Here is a 26678-nt window from a genome sequence, read left to right as displayed (position 1 = left end):
ACCTCCATTCCCTGCTTTCTTGTGTCTCTTGTGTTTTTTTTTTCTTGTGTCTATTGTTGCTTCAGCTAGCTGTCTTTCTCATTCTTTTTTTTTTTCCTTTCGGAGGCACCAGGAACCTCTGCTCCTTGCTTTGTTGAGTCTCTCATTATGTTTTTCTTCTTGTGTTTCTTGTTGTGTCATCATGTTGTGTCAGCTTGCCGCTTCTGCCTGTCACACCAGCTCGCTGTCTTCTTTCGGAGGCATTGGAAACCCAACCCAGACTTCCCATGTGGTAGGTGGGAGCTCAGTCCCTTAAGCCATATCCACTCCCTGACTCTGTATATTATAAACCTAATTTGAGTGCCTCTTTGAAATCTTGTGTGTTCCAAGTTCCTCTGTGGTCATGGTTCATGTCACCCTGCTTCCCACTCAAGGCACACTGGCATTCTTGAGTCAGTTCTGTGCTTAGCTGTCTATCCTTAACAAGACTAGTGTTGAACACTGTCAAGAGAGGGTAGATGTAGGCTAAGAAATCCATCAGTCCTCCAGGACTATACTCCAAGTTTCTCTTCAAATTGTACATACCCTAGTAACTTGTTTATGCTGAAAATGGTGTGTAATAAATCTTCATTTATTAATTTGTTCTAAGCTTCCATGCTTAAAGGCAAAGCAAGGAAATGGAAGGTACCTTAAAAATATGCTTTTGGCCACCTGGGCAAGTGGTATTTGCAGGTGTCCGTGTTCTTCAAGCACCAAGATGTATAACTGATATAGGCCCCCCTCGCCTTGTTACTCCCTCCCCAAAACAGCCCAAACTGAAGAACTTGCTGCCTCATCAAGGTCAGGGATTTTGCTTAGCATCACACTAAACTTCAGAGCCAGAAGGCCTCGATTTGAATCCGAGCTCCACTATTCTCAGGCAAGTTGCTTGAGCTCTCTGAGCCTCAGTTACCTTATCCATAAAATGGAGATATCCTCCTCCTCCTCATGGTCATCATTAGTTTGTATGGTAATTGTGAGAATTAAATAAGGTCATTTAAATAAAATATTTAGCAAGGTGCCGGGTATACTCGGTGCTTACAAAAAGTTAACTTTGCAGGTCAGAGTCTAGCACAATAAATAACGTGGCATATGAGACATGCAATAAACACCTACTAGCAAAAAAACCCAACATAGTAAAACATCAGTACAATCTATGTCTGCTGAAGAAGAACTCTCATTGGAAATGCAGAGTTTAAAAACTGTCACTGAACTCTGAATCTTCGTTTTCAGGTCTTGACAACTTAACCAACACCACCTAGCTCATGACTTTGTCTCTTGTCGCCCTAACGGCTCACCTCTGCTGGGACCTCTGCTTTTCTGCGGCCAATTCTTGGGCCAACTATCTAACCATAATCCCCTCTCTTTACTGATTCTGATATCCTTTGGACCACAGTCCCTGGCTGTTATCGTAAAGTCGCCAAAGGCTTTAAAAGAAAGCATTTAGGAATCTAGATTTTGGCACCAGCACCTCCACCTTTTTGTGCGTCAGGAAGAACGTGATTCAAATTCTCTATGGATACACTGGTTCTAAGTTATGGAGCTGGGAAAAATGAAGTTACGAGGATGTTGTGTGTTGAATAGTTTTCCCCAAAATTCATGTCCAGCTGAAACCTCAGAATGTGAATTTGTTTGGACTTAGAGTCTTTGCAGATGTAATTAATTAAGGTCATACTGAACTAGGGTGGACCGTGAATCCAACGCCTGGTGTCCTTTTTAGGAAGAAGAGCCACACAGACACATGGACACACAGAGAGAAGCGGCCTACTGAAGGTAGACGCAGACAGTGGAGGAAGGAGAGCCAGGGGCTACCTAGAGCCCCCAGGGGCCGTGGCCCTGCTGCACCTTGACTTCAGGCTTCTCCTCCCCAGAATGTAAGGGAACTTAGGCCAGTCGCGGCCATTTAGTACAGCAGCCCTAGGAAACAAGCGCAGAGAACGGCCCGCGGCTGGGCTAGGGCACTGCATGTCCCTGCAGAACCCAAGTCAAGATTTTCATCCTGCTCCAACGAACATTTCAAAGTCAATTAATCTCCCTACCTTGGCCAAGGCCCACTCTCCTCCTTCCGAAAAAGAAAGAAAAACTCCTAAATGAATGAACTTCTTAAGTTGCTGAAAAGTTACCAGAGGAGCCAAGCTTGTTTCTCAGAGTTTCAACTCACCCAGTCAGACAAAAGCCTGGAGGGGCGGGGGAGCATTTATCAAGTTACAGGGAGGATTCCATCTGTTACCTTAAACCTTTGTCACTGACTGACACAAGAGGAAATACTCCGAGGCAGTGGGAAAGTTTTATTTTACAGATTCTTGGTCCAAAATTTCAATTTGGAGAACGGAAAAGAAGAAAAGCCACGTCTGTGTGGTGAAGAAGCCTTCGTCCCAGCAGTCCACTGACATTTAGTGGGAGAGAAGCTCCCGGGAAGGTGTTGTTTCCTTCGCAGCTGGGACCTGTCCACAGCTTCTGGAATAAATGCGGTCAGAGCGGCTGTCGCCCCCCATCACTCACAAATGTCTTGGTTTTGAACGTCGCCCTCACGAAAGCCACTTCTCACCATGCCAAGCCAACAGAAGAAAGTCCTCTTTTGCACGGCCGGGGTGTTAAGCTTTGCGTGTGCCCTGGGGGCCGTGGCAGCCCTGGGGACGCCGCTGTGGCTCAGAGCCACCGTGCTCTGCAAGACAGGGGCTCTGCTGGTCAACGCCTCGGGGCCAGAGCTGGACAAGTTCCTGGGCGAGCTGCAGTTTGGGCTTTTCCATGCAGAGGGCGTGCGGCAGTGCGGGTTGGGAGCCAGGCCTTTTCGCTTCTCAAGTGAGTAAAAATTGCATTTGACTTCTTTAATACTTTAGGCACACTCTTCCAAGGGTTGCATTTTGATAGTCTTGCCCTGTCTACTGGCAGATTTTTTAAAACAGACGTGGAACGCTCAAGATAACTGGGGCTTTTTTGAGCAATTTTCTTCTCCCTAGTTTTTATTATTTTATTTAACTAATTCGTTCATGCTCTCTTGATTTGAACATATAATCAGTGAGTTGCATGTACTGAAGCATTTTGAAAAGATAAGCAATTAAATTCTCCTCCAATACGAATCCTTATGTAAGAAGTCCTGGAGTCCTGTTAGAAAAGGGGACACTCAGGGAAAGAGCCAAGCTGTAAGGGGTGGGCTTCACACTGTCCTTTTGCATTTTGTTGTTTAAAAAAGGATCCATGTCACGGGACTTAACCAATCCTCCCCTGCTTTTTGACCTTGCTCTTGTCTGTTTTCTGTCCACCTCCCTATTTTCTCTGATGGGACCCTTGCTGCTGATACATTTTCTGTTCTCTTTTTTAAAACTAATTTGGAATCGTTTGTCTTTATAAATTTGTATGTATACATAAATGATCTGCTGTGCTAAATGGGAAAGAAGTAGATGCCTGTTTAATATGAAAAACTTGCAACTGTTGACCTTCAAATCATGTAGAGAATATAGACAGATTTTCCTGTAGTGATTTTTGTGATATGGAAGTGCTATCCACAGTATTTATACCCTGTTTATCCTAAGAAGAGATTTTTTAAAAAAATTACCATGTGAATAGGCAACTCATTAAATGAAAATTAATAAGAAGTCATTTGTTATATCTCTCACAACACACATTCAGAAATTATTATTATTTCAAAAGGGCTGGTTTGGAACAATCTTGTGAAGACACAGCCAGTAAATTACTGCATAAATCACTCTTCAGGAAAGGAGGTTACCAATTGAAGCATTTAAAATGAATTATTATTTTGCCTTGGTTTTTTTCCTCCAGCATAGGTGGAAGGCTAAATTAATTGAATTTATTATTAACATATGCAGTGTCTAATTAAATTTCAGTGCTGGCCTATTTCTATTTCTGCAGTATTCCTTCTATCTTCTTAGCAGTCATTGGATACTAACCTTCAACCTACCTAGGTTACTAGGTGATATGAATTTTCATAGGGCTCCAGAAAATCCCCAAGAATTAGTCTTCAGCTTATGAAGAAATTATCATAAATTAGATTTGATGAAGTAGATATCAACTCTTTTCACTGAATGGCTTTAGTTCATTAAGGAATTGGGGCTTTTAGAGTTGCTTAGCTTTTATTGGGGGGAAAAAAAGAACAAAGCAGAATGTTCCATGATTTGCAACTCTATTAAAAAAAAAAAAGTGAAAAAGATGAGTGAAATGATTTAACCATGAGTCATCAGCAGCTAAAGCATGAGTAAAGCTCTTCCCGAAAGAATTTAGACCAAAGAAGGGAGCACACAGTTAACTTTGCATTTTCCTATAGTAAAATGGAGATAAACTTTACTCATACCATAGGACACGTTTAAAAAAATAATAGTAAGATTTTTTTGAACACTTTAGCGCCTTGCATACTTTGTCTCATCTAATCCTCATGTTCTTCTGCAGTGCAATAAATCATTTTTACCGCCCGTGCTCTCTTAAGCCAGTCTTGTCTATCAGGAAGTCATTCTAACTAGGTTTCTCTCCTCCCCCACCCGTTAGGTTTTCTGTGAGCACTCACAGAGTAGATGGGGTTTAAACAGTACCCTCACCCATGCCGCAGGATTGCATTAGTCCCCCCCATACTCTGAGCAGTTTTTCTTCAGTCAGGTAAAAGAATGTTACATTTGCTCTCCCTACCGTCCTAGACTTGCTAAAACTCCATTCGTATCCTTTTGCTGATGGTTACCACTTACAGCATAACTTTTTTCTGCCTAAGCGTAAAAGTATCTTTTTTCATGGACATGAGAGAGATTTGGAAAAACTGCAGAATGGATCAAGTGGTTTCCCCAAAGAGCATAAAGCTCATTTATGTAAACACCCCTCTCAGAGTTAAAACTTCCTAATCAGTGTGCCTTTAGGATGCCTGAGTAATGTATCCATGAAGTCGACATGCCTGCTGTATTACAGCCTGGTGGTCCACATCTTCCCATTCAAAATGCCCTCTCCCTGTCAAAGCGGTTTCACCAACATATCCTAGAAGGAGGAGAGTCTTTCTCATGGGAAAGAATGAGCCTTGTTTATATAAAAGGGCATTCAAAGAATAAAGGCCTCACCCTATCTTCTCAATAATGGACTCCTTGGAGCAAATTCCAGGCCTCCAGAGGGCTGGGTGGATGGCTCTTTTCTGTTTCTGGCAGAGTCCAGCTCGTGATTATAGCACAACTTATTTCTTAGGACTTTAGCTTTCTCATTTTCCCCTTAGAAAGTTATTAAGCAAACATCTGGATTTGCAGAAACTTTCCAGTGTTGAAGGAATGGAAACACCTCCAGTATCAATCACTTTGGCCAGTTTTCTTCATGTTGTCCTATTATCATCAGTTTATATGAGTTTACATTTTAATTCTGCTAGATTGTTAAACACTAACTTTGCTTGCCCAAACTTTCCATTTAGATCAGGATTTGGCCAAAAGAAATACAATGCAAGTCGTAAATGCAAGTCACATAAGTAATTCAAAATGTCCTACTAAACATGTATTTTTTAAAAAAGTAAAATGAAACAGGTGACATTAACTTTAATGATATATTTTAACTCAAGATAGCCTAAATATTATCATTTTAACATGAATCAATTTTTAAAAATTATTGAAATATTTTAGTCTTTTGCACATGTGTGCTAAAGCTTTGCAACTGTGTGTGTATTTTACACTTTCATAACATCATAATTCAGACTAGCCACATTTCAAGTGCTCAATAGCCGCATGTGGCTAATGACTGCCATATTGGATGGTGCAGATTTAGAGGGAGATTCACTCTGAATAAACTGGGCGTCGACAGTGTCTATATTCTAAAGGAATGAATTCTTGCTTGGCTCTGCTGTACAAGTCTGTGTATGTGAACTTCATATGTGCAATGTACGTGTCGCATTTAAAACCCAGATATATAGCATAATGTGAGGATGAAGAATGGGCCAAAAAAATAGACTAGGCGATTTAGTCACATTTGTTCCTATTAAATGTTCCCTCTTGACCACTCTATCTCTTTTAATTATAAAAAGAATCTGCTCTGCCAGCATGTACAGTTATGCTGGGAAAGCTTCTGCCTCGTTTACTCTGGCTGATTCTCATCTGTTTATGGGTCAGTGGTTCATTTTCTAGAGGTCACCGGCGTTCATATCTAGCACACAATTTCATTCATTATAATGAAGGAATGTTTTCCTTTCAAGGTAACACAATTGGTGGGCTTAATTTTTCCTGATATGTTACCTGTAAATTTTTAATGATGATGTTTAACTCTAAATGTAGCCATCAAGACAAAAACTGTCAGTTTTGAGCTCAGTGTGTATGTGTATGTGTGTTTCTGTCTTGGTGGCTTGAAACAGAGAAGAACATCATCAAAATATGATACCCAAGAAACATATGGTATCAATCCTTCCTAGATATGCTTATCTAGTCATTGCCAAGACAGTTCAGTGAGCTTATAAAAGCATATGGGAATTTTTTTTGAAATGTGAAAAATAAAACTTAACCAATCATGTATGAGGGCTTGCAACTTTAGTCATACTTTTTAAAAAACATTTTAATTTGGAACTTATGATTAAAAATTTGTAAAAAGTATGAGATATTTAGCTTCATATTTTAGAAAAGCAGTTTCTTTATCAAAGGAGTTGTATGACCCAGATTTCATGGGCTATAGAAACTACTTCTGAGAGCAAGCAGGTGCCTTCTCAAACATACCCTGATTGGAGTGAACTAGTTGCGAGTCAGGGTCACCATTACTGAGAGTTGGCACTCTCTCAATCTCCATGGTCTCCTGCAAGTAAGACTCCTGTCTCCTTCTGCCCTGACCTGCCCCACATGATCCCCCAGTCACTGACCTGCACACAGCCCATCTCTCCATCACCCTGCCCAAACATGGCAGAGCTGCAAAGGTCTTTGATGTACCACCTTCGGATAACACTGCCTGCCTCTCCTCCCTTCCTTAGTGCATGGACGGTGTGGAGGCAAGCACGGCAGTGCAGGCAAGCCTTTGCAGTTCACCTGGGAAGACTATCTGGAGGGAGAAGGAAGCTTGCTCTATTTCACTGCACAGGCATGGGCCCTCTACCTTTTATCCAGGGACAGACTCATCTATTACAACAGCATGACAAAGAGCAGATTAGTTTACTGCCCATTTTTAAAAAAGTGATTCATGAGATAAAGGATAGGAATGTTTGGGAAGTACTAGTAGGAAGGAAAGACCTTCAGCTTCTCCAGGCCAAGTAGTTTTTTTCTCCTCTGCCCTTCCCTAGAACTTTACATTTGCTCTATTATTTCACATCACCTTCTATTATAAGGATTTGGGAATGGTATTTAACTCCAAAGAGCCCCACATGAGGTCAGAAGAAATGTATTGTGCCTCCTGGTACAGTGTGATGGCATAAAGAGGTACTTAATAAATGTTTGGTACACTGACACTACTGGGACTAAGCAACCTAGATTTGAGGCTGTCACTTACAGGGGATGAGACCTTGATACAAATCACTTTAGTTCATTGATTTTTAAATTCTTTCATCTAGAAAATGGGAGGTGAAATGAGTTGATTTTTAGCCTCTCTTCCAACTCAAATACTCCATGATCTAAATGATGGGGGGCTGGGCTGTTCTAGGCAAGATCGCTCCAGCTTTAAAATTGCATGACATGGGGAGTAGACATAGCTCAGTGGTTGAGTGCCTGCTTCCCATGTACCAGGTACTGGGTTCAATCCCTGAGACGTCCTAAAAATTTTTTTTCAAATTGCAGACCTTTCTAATCTTAGTCACTAGACACTTCCACTGATAGATTTCTGTCAACATCATTCAAAGTGGTGAGCTATGTGTGTCTTTATGCTTTGTTCCCTAAAGCTCAAAACTTGAAAAGTATTCTTAAATACCTAACATGTATCTTGACCCAAACAAATTTCATCATCAAAGTGGATGCTCCTTCTTGCCTATCATAACATTTTGTATGGAAACTTGCAACTTAAAGAAGGAAAAATGATGGATGAAGAATGGGATGCTTTGGAATTCCAGGGAGATGGGCTAGCAGGCTCCAAAGAGCAAGAACTGCCATAAATACCCAAACAATTGAGGTGCTTTCATTAAGAATGTCAAAAGGAAGAAGGGCTATCCTCCTCCAATTTTCCATTCTTCATTTTTCCTAGAAACCCCTCTTCCATCCTCAGTGAAAAACTCTGATTTCCTGCATCTGATTTCTTTTTTAGAAAAAGACTTACTTATTTATTTCTCTACCCTTCCCCCATGCCCCCATTGTTTGTGCTCACTGTCTGGTCTCTGTGTTTGCTCATCTTCTTTTTTTAGGAGGCATAAGGAACCAAACCCAGGACCTCTCATGTGGTAGGCAGGTACCCAACTGCTTGAGCCACATCTGCTCCCTGCTTGTTATATCTCTCATTGTGTCTCCTCTTTGTGTCATCTTACTGTGTCAGTTCACCGCACCAGCCCATCGTGTCAGCTCATTGTCTTGCTTATGTTCTTTAGGAAGTACCAGGAACCAAACCTGGGACCTCCCATGTGGTAGGCAGGCACCCAACTGCTTGAGTCACATCCACTCACTGAATTCTATAAGAAGTTAGGAATGGCCACTATTTGTATAACTGTCCAAGAAGTTTAATACTCCCCTTCACCCAAAAGGGGAACTCCGCAGAAATTATCCTCAAATTGGTGAGAAATATGGGGGAAATGCTTTTGAGGAAGGGATCATCTAGTTCTCCTTGCTTATTTCAGAGAAAGAACTTTCATCTCTCTCTCTTCCCTAACAACCACCCTCCAATATCCTTACCAGAAAAAAACCCATGCAATCGGCATTGTTCATGAATTACTACTGTGCATACATATGAACACAAATACATGCACACCCCCACACCCCTTCCTTCTCATTGTTTTTTTAAAGATTTATTTTACGTATTTCTCTCCCCTTTCCCCCCATCCCCCTAAGTTGTCTGCTTTCTGTGTCCATTTGCTATGTGTTCCTCTGTGTTTGCTTGCATTCTTGTCAGTGGCACCGGGAATCTGTGTCTCTTTTTGTTGCATCATCTTGCTGCATCAGCTCTCCCTGTGTGTGGCACCACTCCTTGGGCAGGCTGCACTTTTTTTGCACGGGGCAGCTCTCCTTACAGGGCACACTCTTTGCACATGGGGCTCCCCTATATGGGGGACACCCCTGTATGGCACGGCACTCCTTGTGTGCATCCGCACTACATGTGGTCCAGCTTTACCACCCAGAGCAGGAGACCCTAGGTTTGAACCTTGGACCTCCCATGTGGTAGGTGGATGCTCTATCCATTGAGCCAAGTCTGCTTTCCCCTTCTCTTTCAATTACCCACAAACAGCGAGAAAAGCACTGACCTGATCAGACCTGGAAGATGAAGTCGGGGTGGACAGGATTGCTTTTGAAACTGCTCAGTGGGTCTTCGGTGAAATTTCTGGAACTTAATACTAGTGTATGAATTTAACCTGTTGGAGGATGACTCCAAAATTGTTCTCACAATTTTCTCTCATAATCTCTGGGGGTGACTTATCATCCCCAAGGACTTTCAGACAAGCCGGAAGAAAATAACACTCTAGCTCCCAGTGGTAGGGTACCTAATAGATGCCAGGCATTTTGCATATATCATCTCCAGCCTTTACATGGAAGCTGTTATGATGCTATCTATACCTCTTTAGCAAATACAGAAAGTGGATACTCAGAGAGATCACAAAATTTGCCTCCAGTCACATAGCTAATAGTCACACAGACCTGAGGTTCAAATTCAGATGCATGACAGATCCTGTTCATTCCTCAGTCACATCTGCCTCAGAACATAAAAAAGGTATCCAAGAGAGGAAGAAATTTAAGATTAGTCTTCAGTTTAATCATCTATTTGAAAATATCAGTACTTCAGAAGACATAGTTCTTGTGTGTCCATGTGACAGTACTTGACCTTAAGACTTGAATTCATTCATTGCCTCATTGTTTCACATTTCAGTGGCCCTGATGTCTAGATCTCTGGAAGGTAAAATAGTCAAGTCAAACCAGTTTCCTAAGATAGGTTGAGCAGGCCCCATGCTTATGGCTAATCTTTGGATTATGTAATTAGAGTACCTTGATGCTAACAGTTCAGTTTGAAGGCAGAGATATCCAGTTGCGCATGTGGTTAGCTGACTTAAGATTCCTGCCACCTAAAGTCTTCACGGTATGAACCTGTCTAGGAAGTGATCATCAGTGTTAGCTATTCTGACTACAGCAATTATTTCACAACAGCAATTATCAAAATAGCAGGCTCTTTCCTGAAGTGACACGAACGGTTTCAAAATAGAGTCAGGGACCAAAACAAAGCAGGTACATAGCAATTGATTCACTTTAAAAGCTAGTATTTTATAAAAAGTCAATGGGCTGGAATTAGAGCATAAATTAAAATATCATCTTTAAAAAGTGGCATAAAAATAAAAGCTCATTTTTATATCTGGAATACATTAGGGAATTCATAAAGTTATAGGCATATTTTTTGAAACAAAACTCATAAATTAAACAATGACAAAGTTTGCCTTTAGTCATAGAGCTAAACATCCAGACTAGTTGTGATTTGATAGACTTTTATTACAGGTTTGATAGAATTGACTAATAGCAAACTTTATACCTGGCAGATTAATTTATGCAGAGTTCATTGTTCACGCCCTCTCAGCATGTTATGACTATGGCAAAGCCATTCTGGGTAGTTATTACCCAACCATAACCATAACCTTATGGATTTAGAGCAGTTAAATGGGTTCTGTTATCAGAGACACATATGCACTGTAGCAGCTGTCGTCCCTAAGCCGCCATGGGTGATTAAGACTCACTCACGGGAGGGGGCTGCCTCCAAAAAGGCTGGAGTCAAGCAGATACACTTCAACTCAGAGAAATTCAGGCGCAGCACGGAGAACATTGTATTTTAAACTGTTCTAGCATACCATTGGGTCTTCTCTTAGGTGTTGGGGTCATGGATTTCATTCTCTCTGACCACATAGCCATCAGAAACCTGGCTCGCTAGCTGGGTTATGAGATTATGGACGATATTAAAAGAGATGAATGCATTGAGCTTATGTCAGGGAATGTCTTTTACAGGATTTTCATAATGACTGGCTGCAGATGGGCTGAGGGGAAAGTCAGATCAAGAGCATTTCTGTAAAAAGAAAGAAATCTTCTCTCTTAGTCTCTTTCAAGAAAATGAAAAGCTGAGCACCAAGAGGCCAAATACAACTTTTTTTTTTTTTTTAAACTCACCCTTTTATGCGGAGAAGGAAAAGCAGAGAAGAACAGGCCCTCTGAAGCTATCGCTCTGGCTTTAATCTAGGAAGAAGTTGCCTCACCATTGCTGACATCATTATCAGAGCTGCCTTGGTTCTGAGAGCTTCACAGATGGTGTTTTCTACATCTGGCCCGATGAAGGCGAAAAGGGTTGATGAGACCAAAATTGTTAGTGCGGTGGTCCGTGACCCTGGCTGCACTTTAGAACCACCTGGGGAGCTTTGAAAATTACTGCTGGCAAGGCTCCATCCCAGAACAACTGGCTCAGGAACTCTGGGGGCTGGGCCTGAGCGCTGGAATGGTTTAACAGGCCCCAGGTGACTCTACTGTGCAGCCCAAGGTTGGGAACTACTGAGTTGGACGGTGGCAAAGACAGGTGGAATCAGGTGAGGCCAAGGCTCTCGAGGTTAGGGGTGAGGGAGGCCACCAGGAGTAGGGAGGGAGGGAGAAACAGTGTTTGGCATTGTTTCCCCACAGCTGGGAGCCTTTCTGGCCCATCTCAAGCTGGGTGCTTTCACTTCCTTCCATCCCTTTGGTTGATTGCTTCTAGGGAGGGTCTCATACTTTATCCAGGGCCACCAGGCTACTGAGGGAGGGAATGATCTGATTAGTGAATTTGGAATAAGAAACTGAGCAGACTTGGCTCTCAGCCCCAGAGCACTCTCCCTCTTTCCAAATCTGCCCACCAATCACAAAGGGTTGCCCCCAAGTGGTCAAGATACAGGGGCCAGCTCTGCCCCTGACAGAGGCCTTTTACCTTCCAGACCTGCCCGTGTCTGGGTGGAAGAGGCTGCCTAATTCAGAGGAACTTGGTGGAAGATCTCAGCCACCTTCTCCAACTGCTTTATTGGAAATAAAGCTAACATTTTGACTTCCAGCTGCCAGTCTCTTGGGGAAGGATCACTCAGGTCCTCTTTCGAGGTGTGCCATCAGCCAAAAGATGATTTTGGACAAAGTTGTTAGAGAGAATGTCCAAGAAATTGCACTAGGGAAATAGAAATGAGAATGGGAGTAATATATCAGATGCTGAGGGAAGTGTGTGGCAGGTGTCGAAGAAGTAATTAACTATAAATCCAAAGCTCCAGGATTATTTACAGCAATAGCCACGCACCCAGTCAAAAAAAGAAAGTAAAAATCCAAGCTACAAAATAGAAAGTTCACCTGAATCCCGTGTAAACCAAGGACTCCTTTGTGGGGATGGACGTTGGATCTCGATGTACAGGTAAGTACTCTAACCATCTGTGGGCCAAATACTGCCCCCTCCACGATGGTTCCTAAGGCTTAAAAATGCAGACTCTTTCAGTGTTGATTGCTTACCTCCCCATTCTTCTCGGTGGAAACACAACTCTCCTACTGTTCCCATCATGTTAACAAACATTTAGATAATCACTTAAAATTTACAAAGAGCTTCCAAATAAATGATCTCACCTGTGGCTCTTGAAAGCACTGTGATTTATTTCTACTACCATCCACGTTTACAGATAAGGTATACAGAGAACACCATGCACTGGAAATGGCAAAACCAGATTAATCCCAAGCTCTCCTAACTCCAAAAGCTAATCCTCTGCCTTGTTGCCTTCCAGTTAATATGTGGCTAATTATCTCTTTCTCCTCCCTCCCCCCCAGTTCCTCCACCTTTCTTGCTTTGGTGGTGCATTATATTCCAACCACCAAATATTCTTGCCATTAAATATAGAATTAGTGTGAATTTACTCATTTCCATTTTAAGAACAGCAAGATAAGAGATATGACTGTTACCCTGGAGTAAATAGAAGGAGAACAGAGTTTCAGGATTAAATATAAAAGAAGAACCCAGCAGATAGAAATAAAATAAATTTTAAGGCAACTGAAATGAAAGTCATACATTTAGAGATATCAAATAAAATGCAGCTTAATGGAAAGCAATAATGGAACATACTTAGCAGTTAATAAAAACAAATACTTTTTATCTTATTCTTATTACTCTCCAATGATCTACTGAAAACAGCATGACTTTACATGGAAGACGACACACATTTTTTTGTGAGTTAAAGAGCTATGAGCCCTCATCCCCCAAAGATGATTATTGGGCACCTACTATGTGCTTAAGAATTCTGTTAGACACTGAGGGTGTAAAAGGAATAAGAGAGGGTACTTGTTCACAAACAACTCAGAATCTAGCAGAAATGTTTTTAAATAATTGAAGTGTTTTAAATAAGAGGTGGACTAGGTTATGTTTTAGTAACAAAAAAGTCCAAACTTCACAGTTGAGGTCACCAAAAATTTATTTTTGGCTCACAGTACATATTCTTCTGAGAATCAGCTATAGATGCATTTCAGGAACTTGCCACCATCTGGAATATTCCAGTTGTTTTAACAGAGACAGTTGTGAGGTCTCCCAGAAGAGCAATTAAAATTTCTGATCTGACACAGGCACACGTCACTTCCACTTATATTTTATTGGTCAAGGCATGTCATACACCTAACTTCAGAGTGGCCAAGATGCGTAATCCTACCATGTACCCAGAAGAGGGAAGAATCAGAGAATAAAGTTGGTGAATAGCACTAACTACTATCACAATTATTATATTTGTTCAGAAAGTTCTAAGGAGATTACTCTCTTCAGGGCGAGGTCCAGGGGAAAGTTAAGAATGAGTGAGATGGGAAGCGGATGTGGCTCCAGTAATAGAGCTTCTGCCTACCATATGGGAGGACCTGGGTTCATTCCCTGGGGCCTCCTGGTGAAAAAGAAGAGAAATCATGCACGTACAGCAAGCCAGTGCCTACGCAAGTGCCCGTGTGGTGAGCCAGTGCCCGCACGAGCGCCTGTACAAGTGCCTGCACAAGTGCCTGTGTGGTGAGCCAGTGCCCCGCACAAGTGAGTCACATAGCAAGATGATGATGCATCAAAAAAGAGACAAGGGGAGAGTCAAGGTGAAGTGCGACAGAGACCAGGAACTGAGGTGGTGCAATTGACAGGGAACCACTCTCCCTATCAGAGGTCTTCAGGATCCAATCCTGGTGAATTCTAGAGGAGAGAAAATGCAAAGAGAAAGTAACACAGCAAAAACAGCAGGGCGGGAGGAGGGGAAGGGGGAAAAATAAATAAATAAATTAGGAGTGGGGACTCCATGCCCTAATCATAATTCAGTCATGCCCAGGTACAGATCAGATTACAAACATAATCCGATATTTCTTTTTGGAATTCATCAATAATATCAAACTGCTACACTCTACCCTCTGAATTCCAAAAAGTTATTACAATATTCAAAAAAGTTTTAAATCAATTACAATGCAAGTACTAAATCATATCATAATCAATTTAAAGAAATACAGTTTGCCCTCGTGCAAAGTCCTGTCTGCTATAGACCTCTGAAACTTACAAAACCATTATCTATTTCTAATACACAAGTGGATAGACATAGGACAAACATTTTCATTACAATAAGAAGTAAGGAGAAATTTGGAAGGAAACGAGTCAGGGGTCCTCTATAGTACAGAAAACCTGCAGGGCCTCCTCCATTCGAGTTTAGTCTGAGAGTCATTCTTAAGATGATGATTTCTTCTCCTGGGGCTATGTGGGGACCCACCCTTTCCACAGTCTTGCCCGATGGCCGTTTTCTTGGTTCCACCCTCATCAAGCATCTGGGTGTGGACCAAGCTCCAGACCTCTCCCTCCAAGAGTGTTGGGGTGGTTGCCACACCTTACTCAATCGTTGGGTTAGAGTCTTAATCCTCTTAGTACAGTGATGTGAAGACAACATTCCCCCTAAACTTTGGCATACAGGCTCAACCCTCTCAGAGCGGTGAGTTGACCACCTGGCCTTCCTTAACCTTTGGGGATAGGTCCACCCCTCTCAGACCTGTGGGTGCTGACCTTAACTACCCTAATCCTGGGGAATGTGCTCCACCCTCTCTGTACCCTGGGGCAGCAAAACTCTCCCAGAACATTAGACAGGATCATCTACCCTCTTCAACTGCTGGGGCAAACTCACTGTCTCTGTACACATGGGTGGGGTTCCTCTCTTAACCCAAGGCAATGTCCTAATTCCATGGTGTTCCTCTTAAAGCTCTTTATCTTTCAATCTCTCTTTTCCATGTCCCTTTTATTCCAGGCTGACAGTGTTGTTGTTTTTTTTCATACAGCTTTCTCAAAAAGTCTGTTGGTTTAGCATGCAGGAAGCAGGCGTCCAAGCTATCAGACAGTAAGACTTTCCACAAGTCTTTCCGACATAACTGCATCTTCATTCCTGATTTAGAAGTACCAAGTCCTCCAATGGGGCACTTTCATCTGGGAGCTTGATCTCCAGAGGCTTGGAATTTCCAGAATCAGTTTCTGTTTTCTTTGTGCCCTACAGTTCCATTCTCAGCATCTCTCTCTCGTCTAGCATTTTGCTATAAGCTGCAAGCAGAAGCCAAGCTGCATTCTCTGAGTTTACTTTGGAAATCTCTTCAGCTAAATGCCCAGGCTTGCCATTTTCAAATTCTGCCTTCCATAAAACACCAGGAGTTAATCTTGCTAAGTTCTCTGTAACTTTAAAACATGGATCGCCTTTCATCCAGTTTCCTATAATAGTGTCATCATTTACTTCTAAGGCATCATAAAAAGTCTTCTTAGCATCCATATTGCTATCAACAGTCTCTTCAAAGCACTATAGGTCTTTTCTTCCAAGCATCTCAGAATTCCTCCAGAAAGTATCCCTTACCCATTTATAAAACCACTCCAGCATTTTGGTAATTGCAAAAGCACTACCCCACTCCTGGTACCAAATTCTGTATTAGTCAGCCAAAGGGGTGCTGATGTAAAATACCAGAAACTGGTTGGTTTTTATAAAGGGTATTTATTTGGGGTAGGAGCTTACAGATACCAGCCCATAAAGCGTAAGTTACTTCCCTCACCAAAGTCTATTTGGAGCAGGATGGCTGCCAACATCTTAAAGGGTACAGGCTTCCAGATTTCCTATGTTCCTGGGGCTTACTTTTCTCTGGGTTCAAGGTTCCTTCCTTCCTGGGGCTGGCTTCTCTTTCCTCTGGGTGCTGACTTCCTGGGTCTTCAGCATCAAACTCTAACATCAGAAATTCCCAAACTCTGTCCTTTGCCATGCCTTTATCTGTGAGTCCCCACCCACCAAGAGGTGGGGACGCAACACCCTAATTATAACTCAGTCATGCCCAGGTACAGATCAGATTATAAGCATAATCCAATATTTCTTTTTGGAATTCATCAATAATATCAAACTGCTACAGTGCCTCAGAGGTCTGGAATATCTGACAAGGGGACAGAAGAGTGAAGACTGGGAGAGGCTTTACAGGGTGAGGAGGTCAGTAGTGACCACAGAGCAGAGGCTGGAGGGGTCACACTGGAGCAGGACCGTGGGGCTGGGGAGGCTAGGGATGCAGCCCCCCAAATACAGCTTCTACCTAGTGATTGCAGGAGGGCAAAATTCCTACAAAGAGCTTCTCTGCAACCATGTCTTCATTCCAAGTCATTAACTTCTGACTTACTCTGCTCCATTTCACAATATCTGACCGTAGTGAGGAAGGTATGACAGCCTTCCTCTGCACACGGAATTGTGCAGTGTGGATTTCCTTTTTTACCCCATCTCTCTCTCATGTGACTTGCATGCCCTCTGTCCTACTCTTAGGAGAATGAACCAAATGTCTAGTTTCTTTTAGCCCTTGGTTTCTGACTACATATCTTGTTAGAATTCTCCTCTAGACCTCATGGAGGGGAAATCAAGTTTTTAACCAGGGCTGAAAAAGTAGAGTTGAATATTTACATGAAAATAATATAACTCATGTTCTTAGGTCATCTTCTATCCATATCATATATAGCATGCTTTTAGAAAGCACTCTGACCCAAGTAATCTCTTTCCTGGGAATTCATCCAAAAATGTTATTGCCATTGACCACCCACCCCCTAATAAGAAAAGAAAGGGAATGTGCCTAAGCATATTCATGGAGGCATTAGCTATAATAACTAAGCAGTGGAAGTCAACCTAACAGATAACAATTGGGGAACGGGGAATCAGTTTGATTGAAAATCCATGTAGTCATTAAAATGATATTATGAAGACAGTATGTATGACGAGGGAAATTCTTATATTCTGAGTGAAAAGAAACTGATCTGAAAACTGACTTTTGATTCTAGTAATATAGGAAATAAATATTAAGATAAATCAGATTTGAAAGGAACAAAAATAAAGGAAAATGTTGGTTTTTATGTTGGTAGGACTTGGTGATATTTTTAACCTTAGTTTAATTTCATTGTCATAATGCCATTCATTTTTTAAAAAATTCCTCTATAAAGAGTTGGATCTCTGGACAAACCAATAGAAACATGGTGAGGGACAAGTCCATCCTCCCCTAATTCTCCTGCCCTGCTAACAAAAAAGAGCTCTGTCATAATCAGCTTAGAATGAATTCTATTTCCAAAACCTGAACTTTACACCTGTTATTAAACAGCATCAATTTCTGTGTAACATGCCAATACCCCAAGTATGTTGGATGAAAATTTTCCTCTTCTTTTTTTAAAAAGATTTATTTATTTATTTCTCTCCCCTTCCTGCCACTTCCCCCCCCTCCCCCCAGTTGTCTGCTCTCTGTGTGCATTTGCTGTGTGTTCTTCAGTGACCACTTCTATCCTTATCAGAGGCACTGGCAAAAAAAAAAGCAAAAAAAAACCCCACAAAACCCCACTGGATCCTTTCACCCTCCCTGGTGATTGCTCTCTTTTATCTCTATTGCCCCGGATTCTCTCCCAAATCTCTTTTCATCCAGCTTCTGTGACCACCATCCCCTTGAAATAGCTCACACCAATGGACAAATTCTAATCTTAACCAGAAACTCCCATGACACCTGACGCTGCCAAGTGCCCTCTGCTTTTCCTTCTGACCCTGGATGGCCACCTGGACTGCCTGCTCCTGCTCCTCTTCATTCTTCTCTCATCTCATTGTCACTGTGACCTTAACACCTTTCAATTTGAGCCTCCGGCTTCTGCCAAAGAAGCCCAGACATGCTAACCACATCTGACTCCATCCCCGTATCCTACTCCAAAGAGAATGCACCCCTTCAAAAAAAACATATACATATTTTAAAAGGGGGTCAAAATTGGTTCTTGGGGATCACAGATTTAAATACAAAACACAATATACCCATTGTTTAAAAATTTCACGGAGGGAGTGTGAATAGGAAAAAAATGTTTAAGTAAAGGACCCTGCAAAGGGCTGCGGGCAACAATAAAAAAATTTTTTTAAAGAAATTCTGATCTACATTGTGCCAGGCATTCCTAGGTGCTAGGAACATAGCTGTGAATAAAACAGACCAACACTCTTGCCCTCACACGTGGGGGAGACAAGTGTAGCAGTTTGATATAATTAATGAATTCCAAAAAGAAATACTGGATTATGCTTGTAATGTGATCTGTACCTGGGCATGACTGAGTTATGATTAGGGTGTTGCGCGTCCCCACCCCTTGGTGGGTGGGGACTCACAGATAAAAGGCATGGCAAAGGACAGAGTTGGGGATTTCTGATGTTAGAGTTTGATGCTGAAGACCTGGGAAGTCAGCACCTGGAGGAAAGAGAAGCCAGCCCCAAGAAGGAAGGAACCTTGAACCCAGAGAAAAGCAAGCCCCAGGAACATAGGAACCCAGGAAGCCTGAACCCTCGCAGATGTCAGCAGCCATCTTGCTCCTAATAGACTTTGGTGAGGGAAGTAACTTATGCTTTATGGTCTGGTATCTGTAAGCTCCTACCCCAAATAAATATTCTTTATAAAAACCAACTAGTTTCTGGTATTTTACATTAGCACTCCTTTGGCTGACTAACACAACAAGTAATAAAAAAGGGAAAAATACACATTTTGTCAGATGGTGGTAATGGCTGTAAAGAAAAATAAAAGGAAGGGAATTAGGGATTGTGGGGTGAGTTGGCAGGGGGTTGCAACTTTAAAAAAGGTTAGGGCCTCCCTGAGAAGGGGAGGGATCTGAGGGAACAAGTCATGAAGCTCTCTGGGGGAATGTTCAGACAGAAAGAAAAGTAAGTGCAAAGGGCCTGTGGTAGGGATGTGCCTGGCATATCTGAGGTGCAGCAAGGAGCTGGAAGACAGTCAGCAAGGAGGGAAGGCAGCAGATGAAGTCAGGGATCTGGCAAGGGGTCTGATCATATAGGGTCTTACAGATGTTGACTTGGCTTTTTCTCTGGGTGAGATGAGAATCCACTTGACAGGTGTGAGCTGAGGATTGATATGAACTGATCCTCTAACTATTTTTAAATAATCCCTCTGACTTCTGGGCTGGGAACAGATTGCAGAAGGCAAGGGTGGAAGCAGGGAGACCAGTGAGGAGGGCTTGCAATCCTCCAAGTGAGAGATGATGGTGCTCAGACCGTGGTGGAGCAGTGGAGGAGGTGAGAAGGGGTGAAGTGGTCAGATGCCAAAAATAGGCCCAGTAGGTTTTTCTGACAGACTGAGCATGAAACGTGAGCGTGAGAAAAAGAGAGAAGAACCAAAGGTAATGCCAAGGAAAGATGAAACGGCCAGCAGCTGAGATGAAGAGACAAAAGCAAGCGTGTGGAAGGAAAGAACCTGGGCTCAGTTTGGGAATACACTGAGATGCCTTTTAGATATCCCAGTTAAGATGTTGAAGACATACAAGTGGAGGACATACAAGTGTGGAACTCAAGGGAGAAGTCTGGACATAATCGTTTGAGGGTGCTTATAGTAAAAGCTGTAATGCTGGATGGAGCACGAGAGAGGCAGGACAGAGAAGAGAAGAGCTACAAGACCTGAGTCAGCCCAGTCCTCAAGAGGTGAGGATGAATCAATAAAGCAAACTGAGATGGCAGCCAGTGAGATGGGAGCAAAACTGAGAGGGTGTGACATCTGGAAACCAGGGGAAGGAAGCGTTTCCAGGAGGAGAGTGAGCAGTGTGCCAAATGTAGACCAGGTAAGATAAGGATGCAGAACTGACCACAGGAGTTGACTGCGTGAAGCTCACCGGTGCCTTGGGAAATGTAGAATCAGTGCAGTGGGTTCAAGAGAGAAAGTGAGGAGAGGAATAAGATGCAGAGGGTCCAGGCAACAGCTTGAGGGATCTTGTAAAGGAAATGGAGGAGGGGGTAAGGGTTGGAGGAGAACTTAGGTGAGTTTTTTTTTTTTTTTTTTAAGGTGAGAAAACAACGGCATGGTTTTGTGCTCATGAGGCTGACCCAGTAGAGGGGGGAAATGGATGATGTGGCCGAGAGAGGAGAGCGTTGCCCAGCAGTATCTGTGAGGCGGTGAGAAGGACAGAATCGTCAATGGTGGAGGGACTGACCTCAGATCAGCGGGTGCACACACTTCCACGGTGAGCCTCTGGGAACACCTACTATGTTCTAGATATTTTGTAGACTGTCGCCATCAAAACCTCCCAAATTGGACAGAAACATAGTCCTATTTTTTCCAGATGAGGAAATCAAGGCTTAGGGAGTTCAAGGGGTTAGAAAAGAAGCTGTAGGGTGAGCCTCCTCTGCCTGGTTTCAAATGCCCAGCTGTGTCCACATTCCCAGGCATCTCGAACGCCCACCTTGCACAGATGGGAAAAGAGGCCCAGTCACCTGCTCAAGGTTACGTGGGGACACCTGAGACTACTGAGTCTCTGCCCAGTGCTCCTTTTCTTTTCCGTGTGCTGAGCACCTCCTTCCTCCATGCCGAGCATTCACCTTTGCTGAGGCCTCCTCAGATTTAGAAGACCCTATGCCTTCCAGACCTTGTTCCTCATAATTTTTTTTTCAAGTCAGGTTTATGAGATATAACTTACGAACAGTAAAATCCACCCTTTTTAGGGGTACAGTTCTGAGAATTTTGACTAATCAAATGGGCGTGTAAACGCCTTCACAATCAAATTGTAGAACACTTGCATTGCCCCCAAGAGTGTCCTCGTGTCCCTGTGTGGCCAGTCTCTTTGCCCACTCCTCCCCCCAGTCCCTAGCAACACTGATCTATTCTCTGTCCCTATCATTTTGCCTTTTCTAGACTATCATATTTATGGAATCATAGTTTATAGCTTTTGAGTCTGATTTCTTTCAGTTAACATACTGCATTTGAGATTCATCCATGTTATTGGGTGTACTGGTAGTTTATTTCCTTTTATTGCTGAGTAATATTTCCTTATATGGATGGGCCACCACTTGTTTATCCATTCACCATTGATGAATATTTACATCTTTCCAGTTTTGGCAAATATGAATAAAGTTACTGTAAACATTTGTATTCAGGTTTTTGTGTGGACATATGTTTTCAATTCTCTTAGATCGATAAATACCCAGGAGTGGGATTGCTGGGTTATATGTTAAGTTAAAGTTTCAAAATACTAGAACAATTGGACATCCATAAGCAAAATAATAATAATCATCATCATCATCTTGACCCAAACCTTGTACCAGATACAATGTAAACTTAAAACTAAAAAACTTGGATAAAAACAGGAGAAAATATTTGTGACCTTGGATTAGGCAAAGATATTTTAGGTTTGACACCCAAAGCATGAAACATAAAAGAAAAAAATTGATAAATTTGACTTCATAAAAATAGGAACTGCTCTTCAAAAGGCACTGATAAGAGGATGAAAAGACAAGCCACAGACTTGGAGAAAAGATTTGTGAATCACTTATCTGATAAAAAGGACTTGAATTTAGCAGGCATAAAGAATTTGCAAAACTCAATAACGACAACAAAAAAAATCCAATAAAAAATGCACGAAAGCTCTGAACTGACACTTCACCAAAAAGTATATATGTATACAGAAGGCAAATAAGCTCACAAAAAGATGTTCAAGAATGTTCATTAGTCATTCGAGAAATTAAAATGAAACTGTTGTGGAATTTAAGAGAAGTTCAATTATTTGAGTATAGAGAGGCCAGGACTCAGCAATGATTTTGAGAAGGAAAAATGGTTTATTGACAGCCGGCCGGACTCGGGAGCTTTCAGTTTGAATCCCGAGCCCTGAACAAGATTTTCAAACGTCTTTTATACAGAGAGGAAAGGCCAAATGGTCCCTTTGTTTCAGTTCTCAATAGGCTTCAATTAGCATATATCTTCCACATCTTAGGTAAGCCTTTAGCATGGACTCCAGACATTCTAGATAAGCCTTTAGCACACCTGGTTTTTGCATTTCCCCTAAATACTTAAAGTTTATAGCCCCCGCAAAACCACAGCGAGATAAACTATGCATCTATTAAATGGCTAAAATTTTTAAAAATCTTCCACGTGCTGGCAAGCATACAGAGCTTGGACCCTCAAATATCGCCGGTGGCAATGTGAAATGGCATAGTCACTTTGGCAGACACCGGCAGTTTCTTCTCGAGGTACGTGTACAGAAGCTAGAGGTGGGGAAAGGTTGGCTACAGAGGGACAGGAGAAATTTCTGGAGTGATGGAACTGTTTTGTTTCTTGATTGTGGTGGTGTTTACATGACTGTGTTTGTCAGAACTATACACTGAAAAGGGAGACATTTTTACTGTGTGTTAATTTTACTTTAATTTTTATGATAGGGGAAAAAAGAAAAGAAAAAGCAGCAGTGCACCTATGTGACCTTAAACAAGTTACTTAAGTTCTCTGAGCCTCCGTTTTCTTATTTATGTAATGAGGATAATAGCGCCTTTCTCATATTGGTGTAAGAATGAGATGTGTTAATTTATGTAATATATGTAAAGTACCTGGAACACAGCAAATGCTGTGGTAACTATTGACTGTTATGCTTGTTCTTATTATTGGTATATTACTCTTTGAAGAAGCTTCCTTGAAGAAATAGTAAAGAGAAAATAAGGCCAATTAGGGTGTTGGGATGTTTTAAGGTTGACACATTGACTCACAGAGTGGAGGAAATCGGTGATAAGAGGAAAAAGAGGGAAAATAATTCTGAATGCACAATCCTACCCTGCTAATATGGCATCGGCTGCCTCTTTTAATGAATGACTCCCTTTGACCTGTCAACAGCTAATCAAGCAATTTCTAGAGGCCAGAAATGACTTGCTAGATTAATGATAACCCCTCCACAGATCAGAACATGCCACTCCTCCGTGTTGCAATCCTAATATTAAAAGAATGGAAAGATCAAACAATCTACCTCCCGGATACCCCACAGCCCGACATCTTGGAAGTGACACCTCCAAAATTTATTTGAATGGTTTGCTCTCATCTTCAGCCAAGGAAGTCATATTAGTGATGGTAACTCTGACTAGTTTCTACAGACCCAGGGACTTTTGATAAAAAGAAAGAAAGAAAAAAGAAGCCTGCTAAAATAGAAGTATTGGGATTAGTGCCCTGCCGGGTAACTTTCTTACAAGAGTGGGAATTTTAAGAGACTTCACGAGAATTAATATGTCCCATATGACAATTTCTTTTAGCTTCTGATTTTCCTTTCTAGGAGGAAAATCACAGCAACTTCATTCTGCAATTGTTTCAATGAGGTAACAACCCCCAATTTTCAGACAAGCTTAATTTAGTTACCCTATCAGAGATGAAGAGAGTTGAAATGGACGGAAATAGGGTTTTTAATAACAGCTTCTAAAAGCCCAGGTCAACAGCTGACCGAGTGTGAGACTAGCAGTGGGATTGGTTGTGCTGTCTTGGCAATGGGAAGCTCCAGAAGGCAGGCTACTGTTGTCTAAGAGCAGGCGGGGTCACTGCTGTGCCCCAGAAAGGAGGCAAAGAGGGCCAGTGCATTTGCTGGCAACAGGAGTTAGTTTTGCACCTGTGAACTGTAACAACCACCCTGCCACGATCTCATTCCTCAAAGCAAAGCTGAGCAATAGCCTCATTTTATCTTACCTCATCTATCTGTATCCATCTCTAACTCTCTCTTTCCATCCATCCATCCATTCATCCCTCGATCCATCCAACCATATATTTCTAACTGATAAGGACTTTTAAAAAATACACCCACAACATCATTAAGACAACCAACAAAATCAGTAGTAGTTACTTAATATCATCTAATACCCAGTCCATGTTCGTTTTCCCCTGGTTATCTCAAAAATGTCTTTTTATAACTGGCTTGTTCATCATAGAAGCAATGCCCACAAATTGCATTTGGGTAACATATCTCTTAAGCTTATTTTAATCCATAACAGTCATAGAAATTTTTATGGCTTCATTTATTCTTTTAACTATAGAAAAAAGTATGCATTTACTGAATAGGTATTTATGCATGGGGTAAAAAAATTAAAAAAAAACAACGTATGAAAAGGTACATAGTGAAATATCCCTCAGACTCCCTCCCCAGAAGCAGAAGCAGAAGCAGTTACCAGTTTAGTGTGTAACCTTCCAAAAATAGACAAGCATGCCTGTCTCTGAGCATTGTGCTGTAGCACTGTGCTTAAGAGTGAAGACGTGAGTTCAAACCCCTATTCTGCCATTTCCTAAGTGCACCATCTTGGACATGTTATGTAGCCTCTGTGCTTTGTTTTTCTCCTCTGTTAAGTGAAACTAGTAATAGTGACTACCTCATAGGACTGTTGAGAGAATTGAACCAGAAAATACATACCTCCTCCTTTGGATTTTCTCCGAATGCCAGTATGATGCACATTTTTCTTTGTTTGGTTTGTTTTCTCCTATAATATCACATTTTGGTGACAATTTCATAACTGTTCTTATGAGCTGTTTCATTCCTTTTAATCATTGACTAATATTCCATTGTATGGATGTACTGCTGTTGGACATGTAAGTTATTTTTAACCTTTTGTTTTTACAAAAATGCTGCAACAGATATTCTTGTAATACTTTATTGAATTCATGTGCAAGAATATCCATGGGATAAATTCCTAGAAATGAAATTGCTGAGCCAAAAGGAATGTGCATTTTAATGCTTTATAGATATTGCCAAACTGCCTCAAAAGAAGTTGTACCAATTTACACTCCCCCCCAAAATGCACATCTCCATTTCCCTGTTCCCTGGCTAACATAGGATATTACTAAATGTTTTGATCATTGTAAACATGATTGTGGGGAATAGTAAGTTTAAGGTACAATTATCTTACTATGAGAAGATAAAGGAAGTACAGTGCAACCAACCTCAGCCGTCAAATGACCAGGCCAGGACTGTAAGTGCGAGTGCTGTGGTGAAAGCTTCAGGAAACCAACAAGCTCCTGGTGCATTTGTGGAGAGGACACTTCCTAGCCAATAGCGCTAAGCAGAGTTTATGACGCATGCCGTCGGGCTGGAGGGCTTAGCCTCGCTCAGGCCCAAGAGTCGGAGGGGTCTTTAGCTCCTACACTTTGATTTATTGGACTTACTCCACTCAGCTAACATGGAGTTGAAGAAGATCAACCACCACAACATGGAGCCTAGAGTGTCTACAACTGGAAGCAGGAGGAGTGCATCCAGTACCCATATGGAATCTAAGCCCTCACTTGACATAGATGTGCAATGGACACAACCAATCCAATGTCCACAGAGAAAATGTGGAATGGGTGTGGGAACGGTAGCCATGGTGGCTGCTGGGTGTGGGGAACGGGAGGAAGAGATGAGATGTGGAGGCGTTTTCGGGACGTGGAGTTGTCCTGGATAGTGCTTCACGGACAATTACGGGACATTATAGATCCCCCCAGGGCCCACTGGATGGAACGTGAGAGAGTCTGGGCTATGATGTGGACCATTGACTATGGGGTGCAGTGATGCTCAGAGATGAACTTACCAGGTGCAATGGATGTGTCATGATGATGGGAGAGAGTGTTGCTGTGGGGGGAGTGGGGGGCGGGGGCAGTGGGGTTGAATGGGACCTCATATTTTTCATAATGTAATTTAAAAAAAAATAATAAATAAATAATTAAAAAAAAAAAAAAGAGTTGGGGGGGCTCGCTCCTGCCGAACCGCCGGCGGGGGGTACTCCCAAGGGGAGCACCGGTTCTCCAGGCGTGGGGGACGCGCGGTTGGGGAAAAAACCACAGAGACCGCTTGAGCGCAAGAACAGGTCCGCTTTATTACGGAAGTACACTTGGTTATATAGGGTTGGGTAGAGGGAGGAGTAAGATATAGGGAGGGCTAGCTACGGGGTAGTAGTGGACAGGCTGAAGCTGATGGACAGCCCCGAGGTAAGCAGTCGCCGGGGAAGAGGGCAGACTGTACGCCGGCAACATGGGCGGGACTGGCGGAAAAGATAGCGAGGGCTGGCTGAGAGGTTTAGAATAGGGGAGGGGAAAGGGGGAGTGAGAGCTGGCCAGATGTTGGGCTAGGCGGGAGATAGAAAGGGGGAGGGCAGCGCGGGCCAGCCGCTAGCAGCAAAGGCCTAGTCAGGCGTAGTCACCTTATCTAGGCCCAGTGGGCAGAGGCGGTATCACCTCTTGCCGCACTGTTTGCTACTGTGGCAAGCCGGGCGCCCTTCCTCCCACAGACGCATATCTGCGTGTCGTCAGTTACAGCCAGAGGTGGTGACGGCAAGGTTCAGAACCTCCCTCATC

The 26678-nt window shown here is 42.4% G+C and overlaps 1 protein-coding gene across 1 annotated transcript in view; it reads left to right on the top strand.

Annotated features, from left to right (window-relative positions):
* The first annotated feature begins 2497 nt into the window (after positions 1-2497).
* The window catches only part of CLRN1 (clarin 1), a 42757-nt gene continuing 18576 nt past the window's right edge, over positions 2498-26678 (top strand). Inside the window, exon 1 of the mRNA XM_004465651.3 lies at positions 2498-2820. Within this exon, the coding sequence (XP_004465708.2) occupies positions 2568-2820 (253 nt within the window). The 5' untranslated portion in view covers positions 2498-2567. The remainder of the gene's footprint in view (positions 2821-26678) is intronic.

This window comes from Dasypus novemcinctus, chromosome 4, assembly GCF_030445035.2.
Source record: "Dasypus novemcinctus isolate mDasNov1 chromosome 4, mDasNov1.1.hap2, whole genome shotgun sequence".
Taxonomy (NCBI): Eukaryota; Metazoa; Chordata; class Mammalia; order Cingulata; family Dasypodidae; genus Dasypus; species Dasypus novemcinctus.
This window is presented reverse-complemented; position numbering and strand designations above follow the sequence as displayed.